The sequence below is a fragment of the Cyprinodon tularosa genome, unplaced genomic scaffold (genome assembly GCF_016077235.1).
Source record: "Cyprinodon tularosa strain WSP-4 unplaced genomic scaffold, ASM1607723v1 ctg306, whole genome shotgun sequence".
NCBI classification, from domain to species: Eukaryota; Metazoa; Chordata; class Actinopteri; order Cyprinodontiformes; family Cyprinodontidae; genus Cyprinodon; species Cyprinodon tularosa.
This window is the reverse complement of record NW_024039015.1, coordinates 2,184,448-2,210,274: the sequence shown is the minus strand read 5'-3', so window position 1 is coordinate 2,210,274 and position 25,827 is coordinate 2,184,448. Positions and strand designations below refer to the sequence as shown.

Here is a 25,827-nt window from a genome sequence, read left to right as displayed (position 1 = left end):
ATGATCCGTATTTTTAATCATTTATGACCTCAAATAAAACATCCTTAAAGTGTATTTATATATTCTTAATGACAGTAATAGAACAGTTAAAATTGGCATAGGAGCAAAGACCGGAATATCATCATCATTTAGTTGGCAAATTGCCTGCTGAAATCGAGGGAAAATGACACTTTATTAAAGAAAATAAATTGGGCTGCTTAGTGGAGCAGTGGGTAGCACTGCTGTCTTGCAGCAAGAAAGATCTGGGTTCAATTCCCGCTATATAAATAAACAGAAATTAAATATGTAACATATTTCCTTGGTCCAACCGGGAATCGAACCTCTCTCCTCTCCTTCTTCTCCCCTCCCACCGCTAACAGGAAGCAGTAGACGCCTCCCTCCGTCAGCTAGCTAGCAAAGCGCTCTCCGCTACGTTCACGGAGGACTGCCAGCGATATAAAGGTAGGCTAAAACCCGAGGAAACCCTTGACACGAATGAATTACAGGTGCTGGTCATAAAATTAGAATATCATGAAAAAGTAGATTGATTTCAGTAATTCCATTTAAAAAGTGAAACTTGTATATTATATTCATACATTACATACAAACTCATATATTTCAGATGTTTATTTTGTTTAATTTTGATGATTACAAATGACAACAAATGAAAATCTCAAATTCATCATATCAGAAAATTAGAATATTACTGAAGACCAATAAAAACAAAGGATTTATAGAAATGTTGGCCAACTGAAAAGTATGAACATGAAAAGTATGAGCATGTACAGCACTCAGTATTTAGTTGGGCCTCCTTTGGCCTGTATTACTGCAGCAATGCGGCGTGGCATGGAGTCGATCAGTCTGTGGCACTGCTCAGGTGTTATGATAGCCCAGGTTGCTCTAATAGTGGCTTTTAGCTCTTCTGAATTGTTGGGTCTGGTGTATTGCATCTTCTTCTTCACAATACCCCATAGATTTTCTATGGGGTTAAGGTCAGGAGAGTTTGCTGGCCAATTAAGAACAGGGATACCATGGTCCTTCAACCAGGTACTGGTAGCTTTGGCACTGTGTGCAGGTGCCAAGTCCTGTTGGAAAATGAAATCTGCATCTCCAAAAAGTTGGTCAGCTGCAGGAAGCATGAAGTGCTCTAAAACTTCCTGGTATGTGGCTGCGTTGACCCTGGACCTCAGAAAACACAATGGACCAACACCAGCAGATGACATGGCACCCCAAACCATCACTGACTGTGGAAACTTTACACTGGACTTCAAGCAACGTGGATGAAGTGCCTCTCTTCTTTTCCTCCAGACTCTGGGACCTTGATTTCCAAAGGAAATGCAAAATTTACTTTCATCAGAGAACATGACTTTGGACCACTCACCAGCAGTCCAGTCCTGTTTCTCTTTAGCCCAGGCAAGACGCTTCTGACGCTGTCTGTGGTTCAAGAGTGGCTTGACACAAGGAATGCGACAGCAGAAACCCATGTCTTTCATACGTCTGTGTGTGGTGGTTCTTGAAGCACTCACTCCAGCTGCAGTCCACTCTTTGTGAATCTCCCCCACATTTTTGAATGGGTTTTATTTCACAATCCTCTCCAGGGTGCGGTTATCTCTCTTGCTTGTACACTTTTTTCGACCACATCTTTTCCTTCCCTTCGCCTCTCTATTAATGTGCTTGGACACTGAGCTCTGTGAACAGCCAGCCTCTTTAGCGATGACCTTTTGTGTCTTGCCCTCCTTGTGCAAGGTGTCGATGGTCGTCTTTTGGACAACTGTCAAGTCAGCAGTCTTCCCCATGATTGTGTAGCCTATAGAACTAGACTGAAAGACCATTTAAAGGCTTTTGCAGGTGGTTTGAGTTAATTAGCTGATTAGAGTGTGGCACCAGGGGCCATCAATTTTGAACCTTTTCACAATATTCTAATTTTCTGATATGATGAATTTGAGATTTTCATTTGTTGTCATTTGTAATCATCAAAATTAAACAAAATAAACATCTGAAATATATGAGTTTGTATGTAATGTATGAATATAATATACAAGTTTCACTTTTTAAATGGAATTACTGAAATCAATCTACTTTTTCATGATATTCTAATTTTATGACCAGCACCTGTATTTCCCACACTGTTTAAAAAAGAGAAAAACAGGCGTCATTTCTCCGTTTCTCTTCTAATTTGAATGTTTTATTATTTAAAAGTAAGAGCGCCGCTGGCTCTGACGGAGCGACGGTTGAAATAACTGGTACACAGCGCTCTCTATTCCCTCACTTCTACTCAGAGTTTCCATTTAGTGTTAAAAACACCAACCTCTCTATAGGGAGCGGTGTTCATGTTGATTTTATTTTCATTTCTGAGCGATAATGTTCGCTTTACTGAGCAGAGCATGCTCCATATTCCATCTCTGAAATAAATAACTGTATAGTAGAGTTCAGTTTGGCCTTTTTTTCTATTATACACTGCAAAAACGGTCTGGAAATAAGTAAACATTTCTTAAATTAAGTGTAATTAGTCTTAATTTGAGCAAGTAAATACGATTATTTGCCAATGGAATGAGTATTTTACTCTGAAAATAAGATAATTAGGTAATATTCATTTGGAATAAGACAATGCATTTGTGTTCTTTTAAATGTAAATTTAAAGTGCCAAAATGTCTCTTTTACCTCATCAATCCAGAACAAATGCACTTATTTAAAGAAAAATTACTGGTCTATATTTTGATTTTTTCCAGTGCAGAGTTTTCACTGGAAAAACAATCTAGAAATAAGTACAAATTTCTTAAATTAAGTGTATTTACCCTTAATTTTTGTAGGTAAATGAGATAGTTTCTTAAAATAAGATAATTAGGTAATATCCATTTGGAATAAGACAATACATTTTTTTATTTTCTTATTTTAAATGTAAATTGTCTTTTTCTATTGGCAAAGTGTCTCACTTTTTTTTTTCTGGTGTTTCATTGTCATTACACTGTCACAAGTACAGAGCAACGAAATGAACTCTATGCGTATAACCCATCCTCTAGGGGAGCAATGAGCTGCCATGTTGGGGCTCCTGCACTGGAAAAACAACCTGGAAATAAGTACAAATGTCTTAAATTAAGTGTATTTACCCTTAATTTGAGCAGGTAAATGAGATAGATTGCCAATGGAATCAGTATTTATATTCTTAAAATAAGATAATTAGGTAATATCCATTTGGAATAAGACAATGCAATTGCGTTTTCTTATTTTAAATGTAAATTGTCTTGTTTCATTGCCAAAATGTCTTTTTTACCTCATCAATCCAGAACAAATGCACTTATGTTAAGAAAATATTATTTATCTAGATTTCGATTTTTTCCAGTGCAGAGTTTTCACTGGAAAAACAATCTAGAAATAAGTTCAAAGTTCCTAAATTAAGTGTATTTACCCTTAATTTGAGTAGGTAAATTAGATAGTTTGCCCGTGGAATGAGTATATGGTAATATCCATTTGGAATAAGACAATCCAACCCCCCCCCCCCCTTATTTTAAATGGTGTTTCATTGTCATTACACTGTCACAAGTACAAAGCAACAAAATTAACTCTATGCGTATAAACCATCCCCTTGAGGAGCAGTGGGCTGCCATGTTGGGGCTCCTGCACTTGAAAAACGATCTAGAAATAGGTACACATTTCTTAAATTAAGTGTATTTACCCTTAATTTGAGTAGGTAAATGAGATAGTTTGCCAATGGAATCAGTATTTTTACTCTTAAAATAAGATAATTAGGTAATATCCATTTGGAGTAAGACAGTGCAATAGTTTTTTTCTTATTTTAAATGTAAATTGTCTTGTTCCATTGGCAAAATGTCTCTTTTTACTCCTCTATCCAGGAACAAATGCACTCTTTAAAAGAAAAATAACACTTATCTAGATTTAGTTTTTTTCTAGTGTGCGGAGCCGTGTGGGGTTAAGGGTCTTTGCACAGAGACCCAGAGTGGCAGTCTGTGGGAGTGGGGTTAAAACTCAGAAATCCAAGCTCTATGCCCTAACCTCAATGCCGCCACTCTCCACCTAATAATAATAATTATTATTATTAAACTCAATGCATTTTTTTAGGGCTGTTCTTTATTCTTATGATACCACATAATAACCATGAATGTATGTATCTGCAGAGCTTGTGTGGATGTTGTTTGTAGGCATTCCTCTGCTGGATGCTTTATCCCATAGACTCAGATCTGTTATAATAACAGTAATAATACTAGTAATAAAAATAGATCTTATCTGAAGTAAAGGGTCAACCTTCTCTGCTGTCCTCTACATCGTTTTGTGACGCCATAAAAAAATCCCGTCTGATTCAGCAGAGATGACTGTCTCATTTAATCTGTTGAATCTTGCCCGTCGGCATTTCTCTGATGCTTGCGTAGTTTTCAATGGAACTGATTTTGCAGACAAACCTGATGTGTGAAAGAGATGAAAGGATGTGGGAACATATAAGGTATTTATGAAAATATAAAATGGCACTCAATATTACGGTATTAGAAATAAGGATGAGAAGAAAGTGCAAAAAGGGCTGTAGGGATTTAAATTAAAAGATACGGTTTTAAAATGAGTTAAAATTGCATCTTTCTGTCAATATAAAAGCCCCTTAAATTAAACAATCCTTTCAATTTTAAACTATTATAAGAAATAAGCCAGATTACCAGCTCTCTGTATCAGATTATTCAGGTGTTCAATAAGTGAGCGCTTGTCTTTATTCCCTAACATATACATATTTTTCCAGGTTCGTCGAGGTCTCCGTGTCCCCCTCCCCCCTCGGACAGCGATGGCATCAGTTGGAGTCCTTCCTCCCGGCCCGGCAAACTGTGTGACCAAGGTGGCGTTGAGCATCTCCTGTGATAATCTGCTGGACATGGATGCCTTTTCCAAGTCTGACCCCATGTGCGTGCTTCGGCTGAACTCCTCAGGGTCTTACTGGCAGGAGGTAAGGAGATGGATGAGGGTTTATTTGGTACTGCTAATGAAACAGATCCTTATTTCTTTTTATTTAATTTTTTTGTATTAGATTGGCCGAACGGAAAAAATACAAAACTGCCTAAATCCCAAATTTTCCAAGAGGATCGTCCTTGACTACTACTTTGAGATGGTGCAGAAGCTCAGGTTTGAATTGTATGACATCGACAGTGAGAGCTGCAGTCCAGAAGAGGCCGACTTCCTTGGACAACTGGAGTGCACCTTGGGACAGGTCAGTCTCGCTTTGCTCCGAAATATTACCTAAACATTGCTAACGCAACCCACACAAATGCTCTAAATATTTAAACCTGGACTAAGATGCATCTGGATTTCACTAAATTGACCTTTTCTCTCTGTGTTCAGATTGTGTCCTCGAGAAAAATTACAAAGCCGCTTGTAAAGAGAGACAAGACGCCAGCAGGGAAAGGAACAATAACAGTGAGCTTAGTTTCCATATGCTTTGGTCTTCTTTCTTTTTTGCAGCAACAAAATTCCTGGGATTTTTTATGGAAGATCAAAATCAAGCAATTCATATGTGAAGTAGAATAATAGGGATGCTTTAAAAACTGTAATGATATACATCTGAAAGGTAACTTGCATTTCTAATGCACAATTTATTGCTTTGATCTAAACTGTTTAATTTTAGATTTGTACACTGGAAAAATGATCTAGAAATAAGTAAGAATTTCTTAAATTAAGTGTATTTACCCTTCATTTGAGTAGGTAAATGAGAAAGTTTGCCAATGGAATGAGTATTTTTACTCTTAAAATAAGATAATTAGATAATATGCACTTTAAATAAGACAATGCAATTGTGTTTTTTTAATTTTAAATGTATACTGTCTTGTTCCATTGGCAAAATGTATCTTTTACCTCCTCTATCCTAGAACAAATGCACTTATTTTAAGAATAGTAAGACTTATCTAGATTTAGTTTTTTTCCCAGTGCAGCACTGGAAAAATGATCTAGTTTCCTCTTAATTTGAGTAGGTAAATGAGATAGTTTTCCAATGGGATTAGTATTTTCACTTATAAGATAAGATAATTAGATAATATGCGCTTGAAAAACGATAATGCAATTGTTTTTTTTTTCTCATTTTAAATGTAAATTGTCTTGTTCCATTGGCAAAATGTATCACTTCCCAATTCAAGAATCAATGCACTTATTTAAAGAAAAAAATGACTTTTTTGCAGTGAGAGAGTTTTGGAGCAGAGACGCATTTACAACATGTAGGACAGCGGATGATAAGGACTCCTGGTGTAGAACAAAGTAAATTACATCTCCAGTAAAACAAACATTCTCCAATATTTTACACATAACTTAAACATTACATTATAAAAAGCAAATAAACCAAGCATTACAATCCAAATCATTTTCCTCACATCCAGTGTGGGTTTTGTTTCCAATGAGGCTGATTTCACACCCTGGTTACTTCCTTATCTGGCTTCTCTGTTTCCATGGCAATCCATGACCAGGTCACTTCAAACAGAGTGCAATGAAGAAAACATCTCAAAGTTCAGTTACCAAACGGATGATTTTTCCTCTGGCAGATCCAAATAAATCAAACCCCAATAAAAGGCACTGAAGCTTGTATAAGTGGGGCGATAAAATGGAAACGCTCAGGTTTTAATTATATTTTCTGTTTTTGCTATTTTTAGATTTGTGCAGAAGAGATGACTGACAACAGGGTGGTGGCATTTGAAGTCTCTGCCAGGAAACTAGACAAGAAGGTGTGGATGCCCGATTGTTCTGCTTTTCTATCACTCAGCTCAGGTCCTTCTTATCGATCCATATTAAATCTGACTCAGGTCTCTAATTGAAGCGTTTAAATTAGTGCTGTCAAAATTATTGCATTATTAACGCGTTAACGCGAGGCCATTTTAACGGCGAAAATTTTTTTAACGTGAGATTAACGCTATGTGGTTTTATGGTACAATTTTCCAAGTACATCCCGCTGCAGCCTGCGAGAAGGCGGGGCTATTTTCCCCCAGTGTATGCATTTCTCATAGGCTTCGAGAGCGGAGCTCCTCAAGGGAAAAAGACGCTCATACACTGGGTGACGCTAGTGCCTTTTCTTTAAGCCCCACCACCAACAAACAAGTTGAGTGTCTGGTAACTAGTAGCAACCTGAAATACGCTGAGAAAACAGATTACTGAGGTGAAATGGAATCTGCTACGGCACTCTCGCCGTCTGTGTACGCCACAGGTCAGTATCGCGTGTGTGTGTGGGTGGGTGGGTGCTTGTGTGTGTGTTCTCATTTTTGTTAAGAGTCTGAAAAGTAACTTTCTAGAGCATAGACTACCTCCATCTAGTGATGTCGGTCTATTGATTTTGATGTATTGATTGAAAATTGTTCATTATTATCTTGGTTAATTAACATCTAATGTTAACTGTACTACATTTTATAGCAGTAGGGTAAAATGCTTGTCTTTGTTCAAAAGACTGTATTAACTGTAAAGACTGTCTTTTACATCAGCCTGTTTTCAGGGCCTTTTTTTTGGCTACATATTTTTTATTTTTTGCTACATGCCTCCCCATCTTCTTGCCATATGTTTCTATGGCATAAATCAGTGTCTGTGACCTGTTCTCATTTAAAAAAAAGAACATTGGCACAAACCTAGCCTGTATGTATTTTTTTGTATGTCATCGAGAGTATTTAAATGATTTTCAATCAGGAAAAAAATGTGCGATTAAAATGCGATTAATCGCGAGTTAACTTAGGCATTGATGCGATTAATCGCGATTAAAAAAATTTAATCGATTGACAGCACTAGTTTAAATATTTCATCAGCATTATCTCCCCTATCAGATTAGATATAGAGTTGTTAGTGATATCTGAAGAAAATTAACCATCTCATTTGACCTTATCATGGCAGAGAGTACAGATTGTTTTTGCAGTTTTACAAAAGAGAATACTAAATACTGAATAACATCTTAATACTTTCCATTAAGTGAAAGTGCTGAGGATTCATTTCATAGGATATGTCTGAAGTCTTTCACTTGTTAGATTTAAAATGTTTGAACTTAAATACTTTTTTTTTTTTTTTTTTTTTTCCAGGACTTTTTCGGAAAATCCGACCCATTCCTGGAATTCTACAAGGAGACGGAAACGGGATGGCAGCTGGCTCATAGGACAGAGGTACATAAAAAACAAATTGTCAGTTCGTCAACCAGGAGGATGACGAAAATATTTTGTTAACGCCCCCGTGTTGATGACGAGATGATGACGCACAAAAATTGTTTCCAGAAAATAAAAATATGACGAGAATCAAAAATTATTTGCATCAACAAGTCTAAGACCAGACAAAATTCACAAGCCATTGACGATGGACAATAAAAAATGTAATTGTTTATAAATCATTTGTAATTGTTAATATAAGTGTTTCTGGAACTTCATAGAATATTACGCGTTGTTGCCCTGTTTGTCCTTACATGACGCCTGTCCCACAGTGCCTAGCGCCGCTCATTCAGTAGTAGCAGAGGGCTTATACTGGTTAGAGGACTGCGGCAACCAGTGGACCTCCGAGCCTAGCCGCAGTCTGGGCTAACCGCACCCCGTCTGCACTAGCCCTCTCTCAGCATAGCCGTGTGTGAAGTAGCGTAGAGCCCTATAAAATCTGTTTTATTTTTTTGCCAAATTCTGTTTTATTTTTTCCCAAATTCCGTTTTTTTCCATTTTAATTTTTGAAAATTAATTTTTTTGCGTTTTATGTATGTATTTTTGCGCTTCTAATCAATGGAATGTTGACAAAACTTGCAAAACAATAGTTCACCTGACATGTAAAAGTCACGAGGGAACTGCTCGGCTCTGTACTCAGGGCTTAGCGTCGTGTTTCTCAACTTTTTCGCCGAAAGCGGAGCTGTGGAGAGCCGCTTCGCCATTTTTTCAATGTTTTGACGGGGGAGGGTGAGCGGAAATGGCGGAGCGGGAGGGGTTGTGTTGCACAGATTTGCGTCCCCCGGTGTGCATTTCCCCCGGACGTACCTTCTTCTCCCACACAAAAACAGAATTTCATTTCAAATGTAGAAATTCAGCGTTTACACTAGATTCCGCGTTAATTTGCCAATTCCGTGATTCCGTCCGCGATTCCGTGACTGGCTCTTACTGCGATTTTCTGTTTGTTTTATTTGGCAAAATGTTAATCTCCTGTTCTCCCCAAGTCCAGACTTTCTTGTGTTCTTCTCAAAAACATACATGGCGAGGACACGAGTCCGTACTCGAGTTCTTGTGAATTAAGAAACTGCCCTTCTTTTCCGTTCTTATGAACTTTCTGGAAGTAAAGTTTGTTAATCGATTCCTGCTCGCACCCTACTGCCACCTTCTGTCCTGGAGTTATTAATGATATTTGATATCTTGCCCAATAAGCATTAGGTTCTTACTGAATTTAGTACATGTTAAGTTATTCCACACCATCTTAAAATAACATTTCTGAATGATGTTCGACTACAACGCATGACTCATTTAGTAAACACCCAATCTGTTTTTTGAGTGTCCAAATACGCAGTAATTGTTTGTTATTGTTTTCTTATTCCTTGTTTAGGTCGTGATGTACAACCTAAACCCGACATGGAAGCCATTCAGAATCCCGATGCAGGCCCTCTGTGGAGGTGAAATAGAAAAATCTATAAAGGTAAATACATTAAAACCTCAGCCTGTGTTTCTAAGAATAAATATTAAATTAAGGAAGAAGTTAAAAACAAAACTTCCACATATCCGGGACTTCTTCTTGGCTAAAATTGGGAACCCAATGTGTCCCCCCCTACCCAACCCAACCTGCAGGCATGTTTTATAACGTCTTTGTGTGCATTTTTAAGCTCTTTATTGTTGGTTTTTTTTGTTGTTGTTTTTTTTTTACATCCGTTCTCTAACTCTGTTAAAGCACACTTATCTGGAACAGATGCTTTCCAGGCAGCAGCACAAGTGAGTTAAGTGTTAACAGAGTGAATGCACGTCACGTGAAGGATGCGGTGTCTGTGACAGGACCGGCTGAAGTCCACGATGCATCTGCATCCGTCTTAAAGGAACACGCACACTTCTCAGGAGACTGGTCCGTTGCTGAGCCTTCCTGTTTAGATGTTGGCTTTTAACCCCTATTGAACCTTTTCTCATTTTGTCACATTACAGCAACAAACATGCATTAAATGAACAATCATTTTTCTTCATATGTAATGTATTTCTTTTTAATATAAATATAAATCAAACATTAATAAAAAAGAGAATAATTTAACAGAAAAATAACTTTTTTGTGTGCTAGTTGATTTAATTTTAGTTATTTTATTTAATGTAATTGTAATTTTTTTCTTTTTAATATAAATATAAATGATACATTAATAAAAAAAGAGAATAATTTCACAGAAAAATAACTTTTTTTGTGTGCTAGTTGATTTAATTTTAGTTATTTTATTTAATGTAATTGTAATTTTTTTCTTTTTAATATAAATATAAATGATACATTAATAAAAAAAGAGAATAATTTAACATAAAAATAACATTTTTTGTGTGCTAGTTGATTTAATTTTAGTTATTTTTGTGATTTTTTTCTTTTTAATATAAATATAAATGATACATTAATAAAAAAAAGAGAATAATTTAACAGAAAAATAACTTTTTTGTGTGCTAGTTGATTTATTTTAGTTATTTTATTTAATGTAATTGTCATTGAGTAGAAAAAAATATTTATTTAGATTCTTTGTTTAATTTTGAATTTTGTGTACCGGTATTTATTTTATTCCTTTGATATAAATTCAAATGATAAATATAGACAAGGAAAATAATATATAAATAAAAAAAAGACAAAGTTTTTGTTTTTAACTGGGTTTTATCGACAGGTATCCGAGTAAAGTGGGGCAAATAATATGAACCATACTTTTTTTTTATTAATCCCACCTTGTGTTCTGAAGATTACATCTAAAAAAAAAAAAAATGAAAATAAGCATATAATTCTTCTTCCACTTCAGGATTACACATCGCCTTGGATTGGTCACAAAATTAACTGAAGAGTGACAATATGGAGAAAAAATAGAAAGGTTTCGGATTCTTTAAAATTGCTTCAAGAAATTGAATGTTTTTGGGTTTGCTCAAAGCTTTATGGTTGTATTTAAATATTATAATGAAGCACTAAAAGTCAAACAGGAAGGTGAACCAAAGGACTAGCTTCTCCACCGGTAGAATTCTCCATTAAGATGGATGAGCCATGAGCTTCCTCAGCTGTAGCGTCACCCAGTTTGTTCGACCTTCGCTGTTTGCTTCATGCTGTGTGTAGAGATCTCCTGCCTTTTTCGTCTCCACACGGATGAGGTCATCATGCTTAAAAGGCTCATCCGATAATCTGTGTGTTTCTCTCTGCTAGACGTTTCCAGTAGATGAGTGTCATGTTGACAGCTTTAGTTCCATGGCATGCTCCAGCCTCATCTGCTCTGTCTCTCTCTCTCCACGATTCAGTTGGTAGTTAAACAGCTTAGTGAGACCCTTTCCTGCTTCTCCGAACCCTCTGTCTTTTCCAGGTTGAATGCTACGACTATAACAACAGCGGATCGCATGATTTTATCGGCTCCTTTACCACGACGCTCAGCCACATACAGCAGGCATCCCAGTCATACGCAGTGAGTTCAGTGAAATGCTCTTATTTATTTTCTTTTATGAGAAGCTGAATAACTACAGCAGGAGCGTCTCGAAGTCGCTCTCTAACTGGTTTGTTTCTCATCTCCTCAGGCAGAGTATGAATGCATCAACCGCAAGAAGAAGGAGAAGAAGAAGGCTTACAAAAACTCAGGAGTTGTTGTCATAAAACAATGCAAGGTACTTTCTATGTATCTTCCTTCATAAGGAAAGAAACAAGATTATTTTACTAATTCTAGGAAAGACATCACATTCATAAGACCACGCCCCCCAGTTTGCTCTTGGAGGGCAAAAGCACTAGCAGCACATTGTTTTTAGCGATCATGTTACCAAGCCAACGCATTAAATCTCAAATTTAGACGTGATTTAAAACTTTTCGAAGTCGACCCATTTGGACTGAAGATTTATTTTACTGAAAAATCGAAAATATACGGCTTGCATGTATTGTTATCACATAGATTTATATAAATATCAAATCATCTCTGCTTTGCATTTGCAATGGCAGACACCACATAGCTTTTTACTTTGTCCAAGCAGACCCACACCTGCTGACTCCCTTTCTTGTCGGTCATCTTCTGCGATGGCATCACTGCACACTTCAAGAAGCAGACTGCGTTGACCCGATCAGCTCTGTGATAAAATATTTGCCCCACATGTCCAGTCAAGAAGAAGTTATATTCTTCTAATGACTTGTATGCCTTCATTGCCTCTGCAGTATAAAGTCCGGTTGTGTTCACTGCTGCACTTTAAAAATGGAAATGTCTTAATAGCTGTACTAAATGAAATTTCAATGACAATAAAGTCTAAGTGTTATTGAGATCATGGTAAATATTCCCAGGGGTTGACGTTAAGGATTTTTACCACTTGCCCAGTATAATGTTTGATAAATATAGTTCCTAATATTCATTTTTGTATATATATTAATGAAACATTTTCGTTTTTTGAATGTTTTTTTGTAATTTAGTAACTTCCTCTTCATCATTATGCAGCATTATAACGGCCCCTACTTTCAGTAGTTGTTGAGATTTAGATTTTCAGGGATCCTTATCGAACAGTTTAAAAGATGAGTTCCGTATTTTTCAGGTCTGTAAATAAAAAAAAAAATGCAAATTATGTGTCTGTTTTGCGACTTTATTCCCTTATTTATAGCTAAAAATCTGACCTTTTTTTTATTTTATCCTTTCTTGTCTCCCACATCGTGTCCTTTCCTCTCTTCCTCCAGGTTTCCCTCCTTTCCCATGGCTCTTTCTTGCTTTCTTTCCTTTTCTTCTCTTCCTGGAAATGTGAGCATGGAAAAGAATGGACGTAAAAATAGTCTCTCCTTATTTTCTATAGATTTTGAAGGAGTACACATTTCTGGATTACATCATGGGCGGCTGTCAGATCAACTTCACAGTAAGTGCTTCTCTATTGAAATCTATCCAGACAGAAATGTCTCAAGTGTTTTTCCTGGTTTGTTGAAGGTCCTTGTAACGATGACGTTTTCTGTGTTTGGGGCAGATTGCTATCGATTTCACGGGCTCTAATGGGGATCCCAAGTCACCCCAGTCCCTACACTACATCAACCCTCAGGGCTACAATGAGTATCTGGCAGCCATCTGGGCTGTTGGTAACGTCATCCAGGACTATGATAGGTAGGTTAAAGATGTTAAATATGGCTTCTATTTAGGAAAACCTACTCAGATTTGACATAAAAAGACACAACAGGTACAGTAATCTCATAAGGAGCAAACTGTCAATTGAATTAATTTAACAAACCCTAAGCTATTATGATAGCTATGGCAGAAAACCTCACCTCTCCCTCGGGTTTGAAAGCTTGTAGAAGCGCATAACTTGCTGCTACGACTCCCTTGTTTATCCAAGCTTGAATTGAGCGGTCTTATGTGATCCATGTTAAAGTCGTAGGGAAATCGTATTTAAATGTCAAATCATTCTGGCTTAAACATTTATATAAATGTACCCTTTATCAGACGACATTGTCCCAAAATTTTCTAAAATCTATGACTGAAAATCTGTGTTTTTTTCCCGTTATCTTATGCAGGCCAGTTAGTTATAGGTCAGCCTGTACACCTAAATTTGGCCAATCTTATATCAGCTGTCATCTTGTCATATGTTGCAGCTAATATAAGCAACGGTTGAAATAAGAAAGAGCTAACAGAACTGCAGCGTTGCGAGGCATGGGCTCAAACATGTACGGCTGTAAGCCTTCTACACCAAACCAAGTTTCTGCCGCCCTGGCATCCTCTTCCAGAGCAACTTCGTCCCCACTTTTCTCCTCTAAATAAAAAATGTATGACGGAGGAGAAATCAGTGAGAGTTAGTGGGTTAGAGCAACGGTCCCCAACCTTTTTTGCACCACGGATCGCTATATGTCAGACAATATAAACAGCATAAAAATAAAACAACAAGCCGGTCCCATCTAGGCGCAATCGGAGAAAATGACAGACGAAGTGTGCTCCTGATGTCCAGTCTGCTCCGTAGCTTTGTTTTGGTCGCTGTAACCACAGAAAATCCCTCTTCACAAAGATAGAATGTTATAGATAGGATGCGTCTTGAACTGAATTAACCTGTGTCAAGAGGCACAGATGCACCGACTGATGTAACTGGGAGAGAATACCGCAATTTTTTATATTTTTCAAAATAAAACATCACTCAGACTCTGATCGTCAATAAATTATATAAATATATATATATATATATATATATATATATATATATATACTTTTTTCTGTGCGGCCCGGTATCAAATGCCGGGTGGTTGGGGACGGCTGGGTTAGAGGAAAGTTTCACCTTTAATAGTTTATTCCATTAGCATTCTGCTATTTTTTCCAAATCAGTGACATCATTCAGAGAGATTTTGAGAGGTGATTTTTGTTTTAGAGCTAGGGAACAAATCATAGGGCAAAATCTTGGGTGGTGAGCATTAAAAAAAAACACTATTACTGGAACCAACAGTTGAACATCCGCTGCTTTTGCAGCATAATTCAGTAGTGTTTGTGCAGACCACAAAAACGCAATATTTCACTATGTTAATGATCAATGAAGGCAATCTCAAACTTACACTAAACGGAATTACACATCCGCTGTACCTGATAACTGCCTACTTTCCACACAGAGCTGAAGCTGTGCCAACTGTTTGACTTCCAGAATTATGTCACTTTTATTGGTAAATTCACTTTGTTGTGGTGCTATAACACTTCCTACACTTTTCAAATAGTATCCGTTAGACATTACTCTCTCCTTTGTCAAGCGCTTGTTTTGGTTATAACAGGTTCATAACGATTTATGTGATTGAACATTATAAATTTGTAATATACCTGCATTTTACTTTATTTTAAAAAGGAATAGAAAGTTTAGAAATGTCAGTTTAGCAAAAAAAATAAAACAGATCTGGTTGAATTGACTCAACCAGAGTGCGTTGAGACGTGAATTGGCGCTATATAAATAGACAGAATTTCATTAATTGACTGGATTCACTTCAAGGATATCCAGCAAACATTAACTGCGGCATGATGCTGTTATGCCGGTTTGGTCCATCACATCTGAGGAAACCTTTCCTCCATCTTGTTTAGCATGTGCTACAGGGAAATGAGGCATTCCCGAAGGCAAAAACACGGTCAGTCCTGGTCCTAACATTATGGATGTAACTGCATTGATAATCTAACTTCCTTCCCACAGTGACAAGATGTTCCCTGCCTTTGGTTTTGGTGCCCAGCTCCCTCCAAGTTGGCAGGTAACTCTTCAAGTTGTTCTTTACCAGATGATTTGATGATGACATAAAACTCGCCCTGGATCGACGTTTCCTATTCCCATGCATTCCTTTCACATTTGAATGATCCAATGTTGGTGTCTGCAGGTCAGCCACGAGTTTCCAATCAACTTCAACCCTTCAAATCCATTCTGTGCAGGTAATGCTAGCATCTTGTCCTTTTTTAGCAACATTAAGAGAGGCTGGAGAAGTCTTCATAGAGTCACTGCGATATCATTTGATGACCAGTTTATAGAAATAAGAAAGAAAAGATAGAAACATGTCTTAAAATCTGACTGGTAGTTAAAGTTCTGTGTAAAATGTCCCTTACATGTTTTGGTCAATATGTTCCAGTATCCAGATTGTTTATGGGAGTCATTGTGTTTGTGTTGTATCTATTTTTGTAGGCATAGAGGGGGTGGTCTATGCCTATCAGCAGTGTCTGCCTCAGGTGAAGCTTTATGGTCCAACCAACTTCTCTCCAATCATCAACCATGTCGCCCAATTTGGCCGAGAAGCCTTACAGCAGCAAACCGCCTCTGTGAGTTGCAAACAAGATACCCGCCATTGTTATAGCATAAAAGCTGGAACTTTAGATTTCATGTTTGGGAGATTTTAGGCGATAGCTCAACAGATTCATGGTTTTTGGGTTATTTTCTAACTAAATAAAAAAAATTTCTTGGAAAACTTAGAAATTTGATGTACATTAATGCTCTCTACTGATAGCCAAACCAGACAGGTAAATTTATGCCATGTACATGGTATATTATTTCTGGAAAGAGCAATTAGAGCCTGATTTCAAAGGCGGGACCAACAGAGTCAGAGGAAACAGTTTAGAACCAGATCAGTACAGATGTGACACAAAAACCCTTTTACAGTAGCCGGATGTTGAACTTATAATGATATAAAACTCTCTTTTTGGACATAATAAGGGGCATCAATAACACATCTTTGAACAGTTGTATTATTGGCTCGCCACCTACGCTGTGATTGGTCGGTTTATAGAGGCTTACCAGACTGACTTACGTTCTGTGTAAGTCGGTCTAACTGACCAGGCTACTCTATGGATCCCGGTAATTTGAGGAAATAAACTCCCTGGATCCTCTGTGACATCTCCTTCATCCTGCAGCAATACTTCGTCCTATTGATCATCACCGACGGAGTCATCACCGACATGGACGAGACGCGGAACGCCATCGTCAACGCCTCCCGGCTGCCAATGTCTATCATCATCGTCGGAGTGGGAGGGGCTGACTTCACCGCCATGGAGTTCCTGGACGGAGACGATGGGAACCTCCGCTCGGCTACGGGCGAAGCCGCCATGAGGGACATCGTGCAGTTTGTGCCGTTCAGGCAGTTCCAGAATGTAAGCTTTTACACGTGGTGACAAAGGTTGCAGACGTGCTCGCTCGGCGTCATGTTCATGTTTAAGTGTTGCACATCTTATTTCAGGCAGGCACTGCAGCACTCGCACAAAGCGTTCTGGCAGAGTTGCCTGACCAAGTGGCCTCCTTCTTCAGTATGTTTGAGCTGAAGCCCCCCAGCGAGCCCTGTCCTCCCTAGACATGTACGACTTTCCCAACCTCTTCTCCTCCTCTCTCCTCTGAATTTCTCCACAGCAGCATGCTTCTAGGCAGCCATTTTTTTCATATGTCCACCTCATGCCTGATCATGCGACAGTCCTTATGCCTGCCTGTCTTCATTAGCATAGATCATTTTAAATAAGCTGGTTTATTAATCGCAGACTTTCCAGCTCTCTGAATCCATGTTTGATATTTTATAATATCGATTAAGGTTGAAACCAGACATTCTCCCACGGCGTGTAAAAAGACAAATTTTTTTTTGTCCGATATTAAATTTGAATTTTTGTCAGTTATGGTGTCTAGATTTTTTTGCCTTCGCCAAAATAAAGAAAATTTTCTTAGATATAACTTTTTTTAAATGTGGCTATCTCAAACGAGAACTGTTCACTAGTTGTTGCCATCTTCCTTGTTGTGCTTTCTCCAGTGTTGCGCAGCTTTGTCGTCACACCCTCAAAACCCGCCCGCCTGCTTTGAACCCAGAAATTCAGAACACATCTCTACATTGTGATTGGCCCGCCAGTTCTAGGGCCTGGGGCATTGATCGAGGCTAGACCACTCGCAGCCAAGAATAATTTTTGCAGCTGGCGGTTTGGGCTAATTTACTAGGCTATTTTAAATCAGTCCTGTCTTTATCCATTCTGGGTCAGATCTTGACGTTTGAAAAAGGAGGCAGGGAAAGCAGAATAAAGTGTTAGCCTCGCTACATGCCAGTTAGCCGAGCCTTCTTGCTAAACCAGGTCCTTGAAAGGGACGTTTCTTGTGCCATTTATCTCTCTCTCTCTCCAATGCGTCTCCAACTCCCGCAACTCGACCTTTCAATCACATGCAAAAAGTCTGCACTGTGGCGGAAGGTTATGAGCAAATAAACTTCCTGTCACCTCGAGGCACAGCTCTCCTGCACCCAGAGCTGTCCTATGCCTTTGTATTGCAGAGGAGCACTGCGCATGTACAACTTTTAACGAGAGTCAATGGGCACCTATTGTTGCACCCTAAGGCAGAAATATGTCACCAACCCGGCAAAAAATGGACTTACACTTTACTAGTCATTAAAGATTAAATATTTATCTTGCACAGCTAACAAATTTATATTAAAGATTTAATTTAAAATTAAATTATAACAATTTTTTTTATTCTCTTATGTCTTAATGAGGGTCCTTGGGTGGGTGGGTGGGGCAGCGCCCTAACGCACTCTATTGGCCGGCCGCCACTGATATTAAGTTTGCATATTTATTCACCCTGCAATGTAACCATACCTTTTTCCTCTCTTTTCAGTCTCCTCGGGAAGCTCTTGCTCAGAGTGTCTTGGCAGAAGTCCCAGGTCAGGTGGCAGGCTTCTTGAAAACGATGAGTCTGAGCCCGCCTTGCGGCGACCTTCCTCCTACCTATAACGACGTGGCATCAGCGCCCCCAGCTGATGCACACTGAGCACCAACCTTTTCCTTCTACAAACGCCATGACCCTTGAACTTTAAAACCCCTTTGTAAGATGTTCCAGTCTTTCTAGCATGTGCTGCGCAGATCGAAGGACAAGTTAGTTTAGTTATTTTAATACTAAACAGCACGTTTTATACAATGCTCACATTTACCAGGTTAAGTTTTATTAATATGATATTTTACACATTACATATTATATGTGAGGTCTAAATGAAAATTATAAGACAGTCTTTCAGTAATTCCGATCTGGTAAATTAACAGCGTATACAGCTTTTTTCTATGTTGCCTGTGTCAGATCATCAATCCATGTCGTTTTATGTCTTTCCTACACATTGAGGTTGTTTTCTAATATTTCTACCTCGCATACATCAAATTTCCATAGTTACCACCAAAGATCCATATACAATCTAAATGTAGCACAATTACCCAAGGTGCTGTGTAAAAATACAATTTTAAAAAGTAGAGATGCACCGGTCCGATACCTGGATCAAATATCTAATCTGATATTGACTAACTAGCTGAAATAGATAACGCCTCTTATATTGACTGGTTAGATCGATCCGGTATTCGCTCCGATATCGACTAATTAGATCCATCGGATATCGGCTCCGATATTGAATAGCTAGATGGATAGGAAATTGGCTCTGCTGTCGACTGATTAGCTGGACTAGATGTTGTTGATTTGATATCAGCTTTCCGTGATCCAATCAAGTGCACTTTACATGGAACTGACCTTTCTGTTTGCTGCTTATTTGTTAACAAATAATATAATTTAATTCAACAATTGAATTGGATCGTTATTGGATATTGGCCGATATGGTCCAGGTATTGGTATTGGATCAGTTCAGGATAAAAAAAAATATATATATATTTATATAGAACCCAGATATTAAATAAATGTTAGAATACTGAATACATATGAAAAAGAACAGAGACAATAAAAAGAGCATGGCAACTGCTTTTAATAGAGACTGAAAAACGGAGCAAAGCTGCATGTCTAATATATAAAAGGAATCTTTGGGAGCCTCGACTGAAAAAGCCCAATTTCTTCCAAGTTTGTTTGATAAAAGACTATTTAGGGATGTATAAGCCACCATATTGAAATGAATGATGTCATGCACAGGGAGAAAAGATTTTCTTACATAATTCTTTAAAGTTAACTCAAGGCAACCAGGCAGGTTGTGTGACACACTGTTAAACCTAAAGAAAATTACAATTTTGCTTACACTTAAATGTAGAGCCTTCCCATTCTTAACCTCTTCACAGCAGCTTTATATTGCTTGGATGGAGCATGTGGATGTCAGAGGCAGGGCAAGGTGGCACTCTTTTATACTAAAAGTTACATTTTGATGAAAATACACTCCAAAAGATAGCAAGTACAACGATAAAGGACAAGGACAGAAAACTGCTCAGAGGAACCTCACAAGAAAGATGGGCTGAAGGTGGACAGCAGATTTTTATTAACGTTAACACAAAGTTCCTTCTCTCAGATAGGAACAAAGCCAATCAACTTCTGCACCTTCTATCCCAGCCTTATTGTCCATATGACACATATAAATAGAGAAAAGTGTGGTTCACCAACTCAAACTCTACGTTAAGAATCCCAGCGCTTCCAGAGTCATTTGCTAAATGCTTAAAACCAACCTGGAAAACCTCCACAGAACCACCAGTGCCCAACCAAGGATTCAACTGTTTAACATTAGTTTTCTCCATTGTTTTTTGGAAAACAATTGGAGCTTTGAGAAAGTTTAAAATGCCAAACAGGTTTACATCAAAAGTAAGCAGACTATCACTCCATTTTTTTTTAAGATGTTTCTATACCTGTTCAGGAGTCTTCGCCAATTCTTTTAGCGTTAAAATTTCAGCAAACCAACAGGTCATGGAAGGGACTGTTTTTACTTAATGATTTACAACATAAGTTAACAACATCAGGGATCATACTGGAAGTAGCAGGGACAGAGATTTAACTCCTTAAAAATATGTTTTAGCCATTTCAGGAAGTAAACAGTGATGTCTGAAAGCTCATCATATCGCACACAAGTGAAGGTAAAACCAACCAACTTAATATTTTTATAGAATATGCTAAATTATTGTAGTTTACATTAAAAAACCATCAAACTAAACTAACTTTAAAAAAGAATGTCTATAGTTTATTAAAGACACCACTACCTTTAGGTTTGTAACCCATAAGTTTCTGGGTTGTAACCACTGAATATGCTAGTCAAAAAAAATACACCGCTGCCAAACCCTGAAAATACAACAGGATTTATTTAGGAGTTTATGTGATGCTTGTTTGTTTAATTGTTAAATAGTGCTACTCTGCTGATAGGGAGGTCATTAACAAACTGATAAATAACATTTATAACTTCGATCAGGAAGTGTTGGACAAAATTGACTGCCCATTTTTTTTTTTTATCATGTCACCAGTTTTTAAATACAAAGATCTTTAAATTGTGTTTTTTAAATCTCATTCTGGTGCAGTCTTTTTTTCTCTATAAAGATGAAATAGATAAATCAGTGACCTGTTTTAGTACGTTTCCGCTGAGCCAGACTTGTCAAAGAAATGTAAACGGATTATTATGCTCTGCGTCAGTCATGACTTTTAACTTTATATCTGAGTGAAATATTTTAAACCTAAATAGCCCGAAAATAGAATTTGGACACCAAAATAATTGGTACTGAACACTAAAATCAACATTATGGCCCCACTGAGGCCTATAGGTTATGATATTTTAGGCAAAACTATAGGGCTTACCTTCATCTTACTCAAGTGCCAGATTCATTATTATTTTTTTTTAAATAAATGTTTTAGTACATTTATATTCTAAGAACTGAGGCAGCTAAAAACAGCCCTCTGATTAGTCTGTCACGTCTAAAGCCAGATGTACATATAAACTCCTTAAAGTGTTTCACTTGTGTCTTTTTTTGTATTTCCTCCAGATGCCCTTTTTACTGCAGTCACCTCTTTGTTGGCTTTTATATGTTGTGTTGTCCCAGAAAATGTAAATAGATTTGAAGCTGAAAGCGAGCAGCTTGGTCAAATGTTTACAGAATGAACCGATGCATATGTAACAGTTAATGATCATTTGTACTGAAATCGAGTTGTTTTATTTAGCTGACCCTGTGGTGCTTCCATTGGACGGCTGATTCACCGTTCGCTTAATGAGACCTGATCCATATGTTTGTTTACACACTAAAAACAAATTTGTTCACTTTGTCTTAAATGTTTAAGTTTGCTTCGAGTAATCCTTGCATGTAATTTTGTATGTTAAAATTTATTTTTGACTCATTAAGTTGTTTACATGTATTGCCTTATGTCATCTATGGCTACGTTCACACTGCAGCCTGAAGTGACCCAATTCCGATTTTTTTGCCCATATGTGACCTGTATCTGATCTTTTTATGACAGTCTGAACGACACAGATCGGATTTTTTCAAATGCGACCCAGGCCACTTGGATATGTGGTCCTGAATCCGATACGTATCTGATCTTTTCAAATGCGACCTGTGTCTGTACGGCCAGGTCGCATTCATCCGACCTACACGTCATTGATACTTGACAAATGTTACTAAACGTTACTAATCTGCGTCCTACTAAGCGGAGGTGGGAAAAACTAACAACCATGGCGGAAGATAACACAGAGAGCAGTCAATAGAGAGCTCAGTGAGAGCTCTGTACGGACGTTGCTATTACTGCCCCACAAAACGCCATTGCAAGAAATCTGGCTCTCTTTCTTTTTGATCTTCTTAAAAAGATTTCATTCGTAATGTGCCTGCTCCTGTTGGAGAAGAACTTAAAGAACGCAATATACGCTGCGGTATTACGAGTCATGTTTACTTCCGCAAACACTGAGGACGCTTGCTACATGTGACGTCATCGCGTCCTCGAGTGCGCATGCGGGACACTTCGGTTGAACGCTTTCAGTTCACACAGTAGATCACATACAAGTCGCATATACTTGGAAGTGTGAACGGACATGCAAAAAAATCCGATTTCACAAAAAAATCGGAATTGAGCATTAAGGCCTGCAGTGTGAACGTAGCCTATGTTATATGTTTTTATTTTGTCTGGATTTTGTTGCTCTATGCTATGAAAAGATTAATGAAATCAACATGATCAGATAAATAGATTATAATATAATGTTACTTTAATTATTTTAAAGATAGATTATATATGGGAAAGGCTTAAAAAGATTTAGATTATGGAAACATTAACTACATGTAGTTATGTTTCAATTCTTAGTTAATTCTTATTCTGTTTTCTTTTGGAAAAAGAACTAAAATAATTTAAAAACTTTTTGTAACACAAATAATACAGCATTTAGCTTTCTTTATCACCTATTTCCTGCTCTTTTAACATTGATTATAAGACAGGCAATGAGAAAAACAAAGTTAACAGTCTTATAATAAACTCTTATATTGCAGAAGTATAGACATACATTGAATAATGTGGAAAAATCTAGTATTTAATGTCTATGCTGAACGTCAATACAGAAATTAACGTTTTGACAAGGGGGGTAATTCACATCTAGAAAATATCGATTTTAAAGATTGCTTTAAAAAAGGTGATGAAAACTTAAATGTCCTCATATAGTAACTGAAGCATGTTTGTAACATTAAGTAAACCTCTTAAGTAACTAACTCTTCCTGGTGGGATAACCTGACCTGACAGATTTTTCTGAGTCACTATGTTAAGTCATTATGTTGTATTTTTTCTATACATTTTCTTTGTTTTGTTTTTAACAATCTTTTTTTCATGAAATCCATAATAAAATTTAATCTTCAGTGTTAGCTCGACTTGGACATTTCTCTACATTGTCATTCTCCGGACAGAATGTTTTTTGAATGGGATTAAGCCTTGAATTAGTAATTCATTTAAAGTTTTATCTCAGGCAACTCATTTGTGGTTACAGAGTTTTACAGTTGTTTACAGTTTCTTTTTGTATCTCTGCTTCTGTCTCCTTGAACCCCAGTCGGCCTCAGCAGATGGCCGCTCACGCTGAGCCTGGTTCTGCTGGAGGTTTCTTCCTGTTAAAAGGGAGTTTTTCCTCTCCACTGTCGCTACAAGCATGCTTAGTGTGAGGGATTGCATTTGAGTAAATTATTTGAGGCAATCAACTGGTTTTCCTTAGATATAAAACTTTGAATCAATATGACTGTATGATCTGGTTGAACTATAAAGTGCCGTGAGATGACATGTGGTGAATTGGTGCTATATAAATAAACTGATTTCAATTGAATTACATAAAATTATAGAGATTATTAAGAAAAAAATACTTTAAATCTTTATTGCAATATGCAGGTAATGAGATCATGAAGGGTTAAGTCCAAGCTGACTTAAGTCATCACTGCTCATTTCTATGCTGATGATACAGCACTGTTCAGTATTAACACCCAGCTTTGGTCTCATTGAGCAGCCTTTAGCTGTTAAAACAATCAAAAATGTTGTTTAAAAGTTATGTTTTCTTAAAGCATCCCCACAGCATGATGCTACCATCCCCATGTTTCACAATGGGGACTGTATGTTCAAAGCCATAGTTTTACCCTTCCCAAGGGTTTGAACAGAGCAGTTTTTTCCACCATTCTTTATATGACTCTTCCATGATACAATGGAAAGGTTCAATTTGTGCGAATCCCTATTGAGAAAGATATTTGTAATCGCAACAAACATTTTCCAAGTCATATAAAGTTTTATTGAAAACGGGAGATTACTCATTCAAATTGAACATGGACTCCTTTCCCCTGCTTGTTATTGCAGTGCTGTAAAAAATACAGATCAGAGTGCAGCCCAGCCTTCACGCATGGGCGGTTCTAGACAAGGGCCAACAGGGGCCCCTATAGAGCAGATCCTGGCCCCTGTTCTGAAAACAAACACTGCAAAAAAAAATATTTTCTCCTTAAATTAGGTGTAATTTCAATTGATTCAAATAGGTAAAGACAATTTAACGATGAATAAAACGAAACCCTCAATTATCTTATTTCAAGTGCATTATATCGAGCTGTCTTATAATTCCTTTGATAAATCATCCCATTTAAGGGGGGAGTGATGGCCTAGTACAATGGTGTAACGACACAACAATAGGCCTGTAAGCAATATTATCTGGGTGGGCCCCATATGAAGTACAACACGTGATAAAGGCTCAGGATACGGCGACAGTTCCATAATCGCCAAGAAGATACAATTATGCAATTCTCAGTAGTTTATGATCACACATGGAAAAATGGAACCATCATCACATGTTACAGACATCCCAAGTTCCAAAAACTGATTTCAGGGAGATGCTTGTTGAACGGAATTTTTTGCTCCACTTTATCTGCAAAGAGTCGTCCTAGTCTACAATTGTGTAGGGGGCCAACCAGGTGTCAGTGATGGGGCCCCTAAGAAGTTGTGGGCTCCTAAGCAACTGCAGTCTCTGCCTACCGATAATTAGGCCATTGGCTTAGTGGTTAGAGCCGTGTGCTTGTCCTCCTGAGCGAGACCCTTAACCCCCACAATGCTACCTGGGCGCCGCACAATGGCAGCCCACTGCTCCCGAAGGGAATGGATTAAGTGCAGAGAGTGAATTTCTCCACTGTGAGATCAATACATTTCAATTATTATTACCTGCTCGAGTTAATTGCAAATAGATTTATTTTATGGATGTTTTTCTTAATCGGATAATTTTTTCAGTGTATCGTAATTTCTTAGGATGATATATACACCATCGGCATAGGCAGACCCTTTTCACAGGGGCACATGCCCCGTTGTGGATCTGCGGTGCCTGGGGCACAGATTTTTTAATTGATTAATTTTCCGCCCTCAGAGCGGAGTTGAGAGAGGAGAACTCTAGCTTGGCAAAAATGAAGCCGGGACGCTAACGTTTGCCGTTAAAAAAATAAACATACAGCTCTCCCATCTTTCTGGCCATGATATACACACCTCAATGGATCATCACCATCACAGGATGGGCCTCAAATAGAAATGAGAAACACAGACATGTATGTATGTAGAGGTGTTTTTCTGTTTTTCCTTTTAAAGTTGCACATTTAAGTTTTCAGTTTTCAAGTTCACGTTTGCTGACAGATATTTAATGAAGATAAATTGTGCCTTCATCAGTAGTGGATTAGAGATATACTGTTAAGTTCACAAGTGGGCCAGTTCCATTTGGTTTATTTAATCATTATTTAATAATTCAGAAAATAACAATCAGATTGTACAATTTAATTACAATGCTTTCTAATAATATGTTTTTTTTTGTTGTTGTTTTTTACAGAGTGGCGGAAACGGGCTTCCATAATTATCTGAGCCCATGCTTTTCTAAAATAAATAATTGCCCAAAAAAATTTTGCTCCCGCGCTTTGCCTGCTCGCATTTTTTTATTTTTTGGTGCCTTATTGTGCCCCTGTATTGCATTGGGTCAGATGACGCCCCTGATATACATTTTGATTTCACCTTGGGTTTGTATGGCTCTCTTATTAACCTAAATAATGCGCTCTTTCTCTGTTTCTTTTTG

The 25,827-nt window shown here is 37.6% G+C and overlaps 1 protein-coding gene across 2 annotated transcripts; it reads left to right on the top strand.

The window, feature by feature from the left end:
- The first annotated feature begins 350 nt into the window (after positions 1-350).
- On the top strand, positions 351-20,444 carry LOC119787928 (copine-3-like). 2 transcript variants are annotated; one of them, XM_038292002.1, is made up of 17 exons: positions 351-441; positions 4,721-4,921; positions 5,003-5,182; positions 5,314-5,388; positions 6,609-6,680; positions 8,010-8,090; positions 9,493-9,582; positions 11,456-11,554; positions 11,664-11,750; positions 12,906-12,965; positions 13,071-13,204; positions 15,249-15,303; positions 15,427-15,478; positions 15,726-15,859; positions 16,448-16,684; positions 16,771-16,885; positions 18,174-18,312. In XM_038292002.1, exons 2-16 carry the CDS (start codon positions 4,763-4,765, stop codon positions 16,879-16,881), a joined length of 1,626 nt encoding a protein of 541 aa, XP_038147930.1. In that variant the 5' UTR covers positions 351-441; positions 4,721-4,762; the 3' UTR covers positions 16,882-16,885; positions 18,174-18,312. The 2 variants fall into 2 exon arrangements, with proteins under 2 accessions (XP_038147930.1, XP_038147929.1); XM_038292001.1 differs by lacking the exon at positions 16,771-16,885 and having other exon boundaries at positions 18,174-20,444.
- The last annotated feature ends 5,383 nt before the right edge of the window (positions 20,445-25,827 follow it).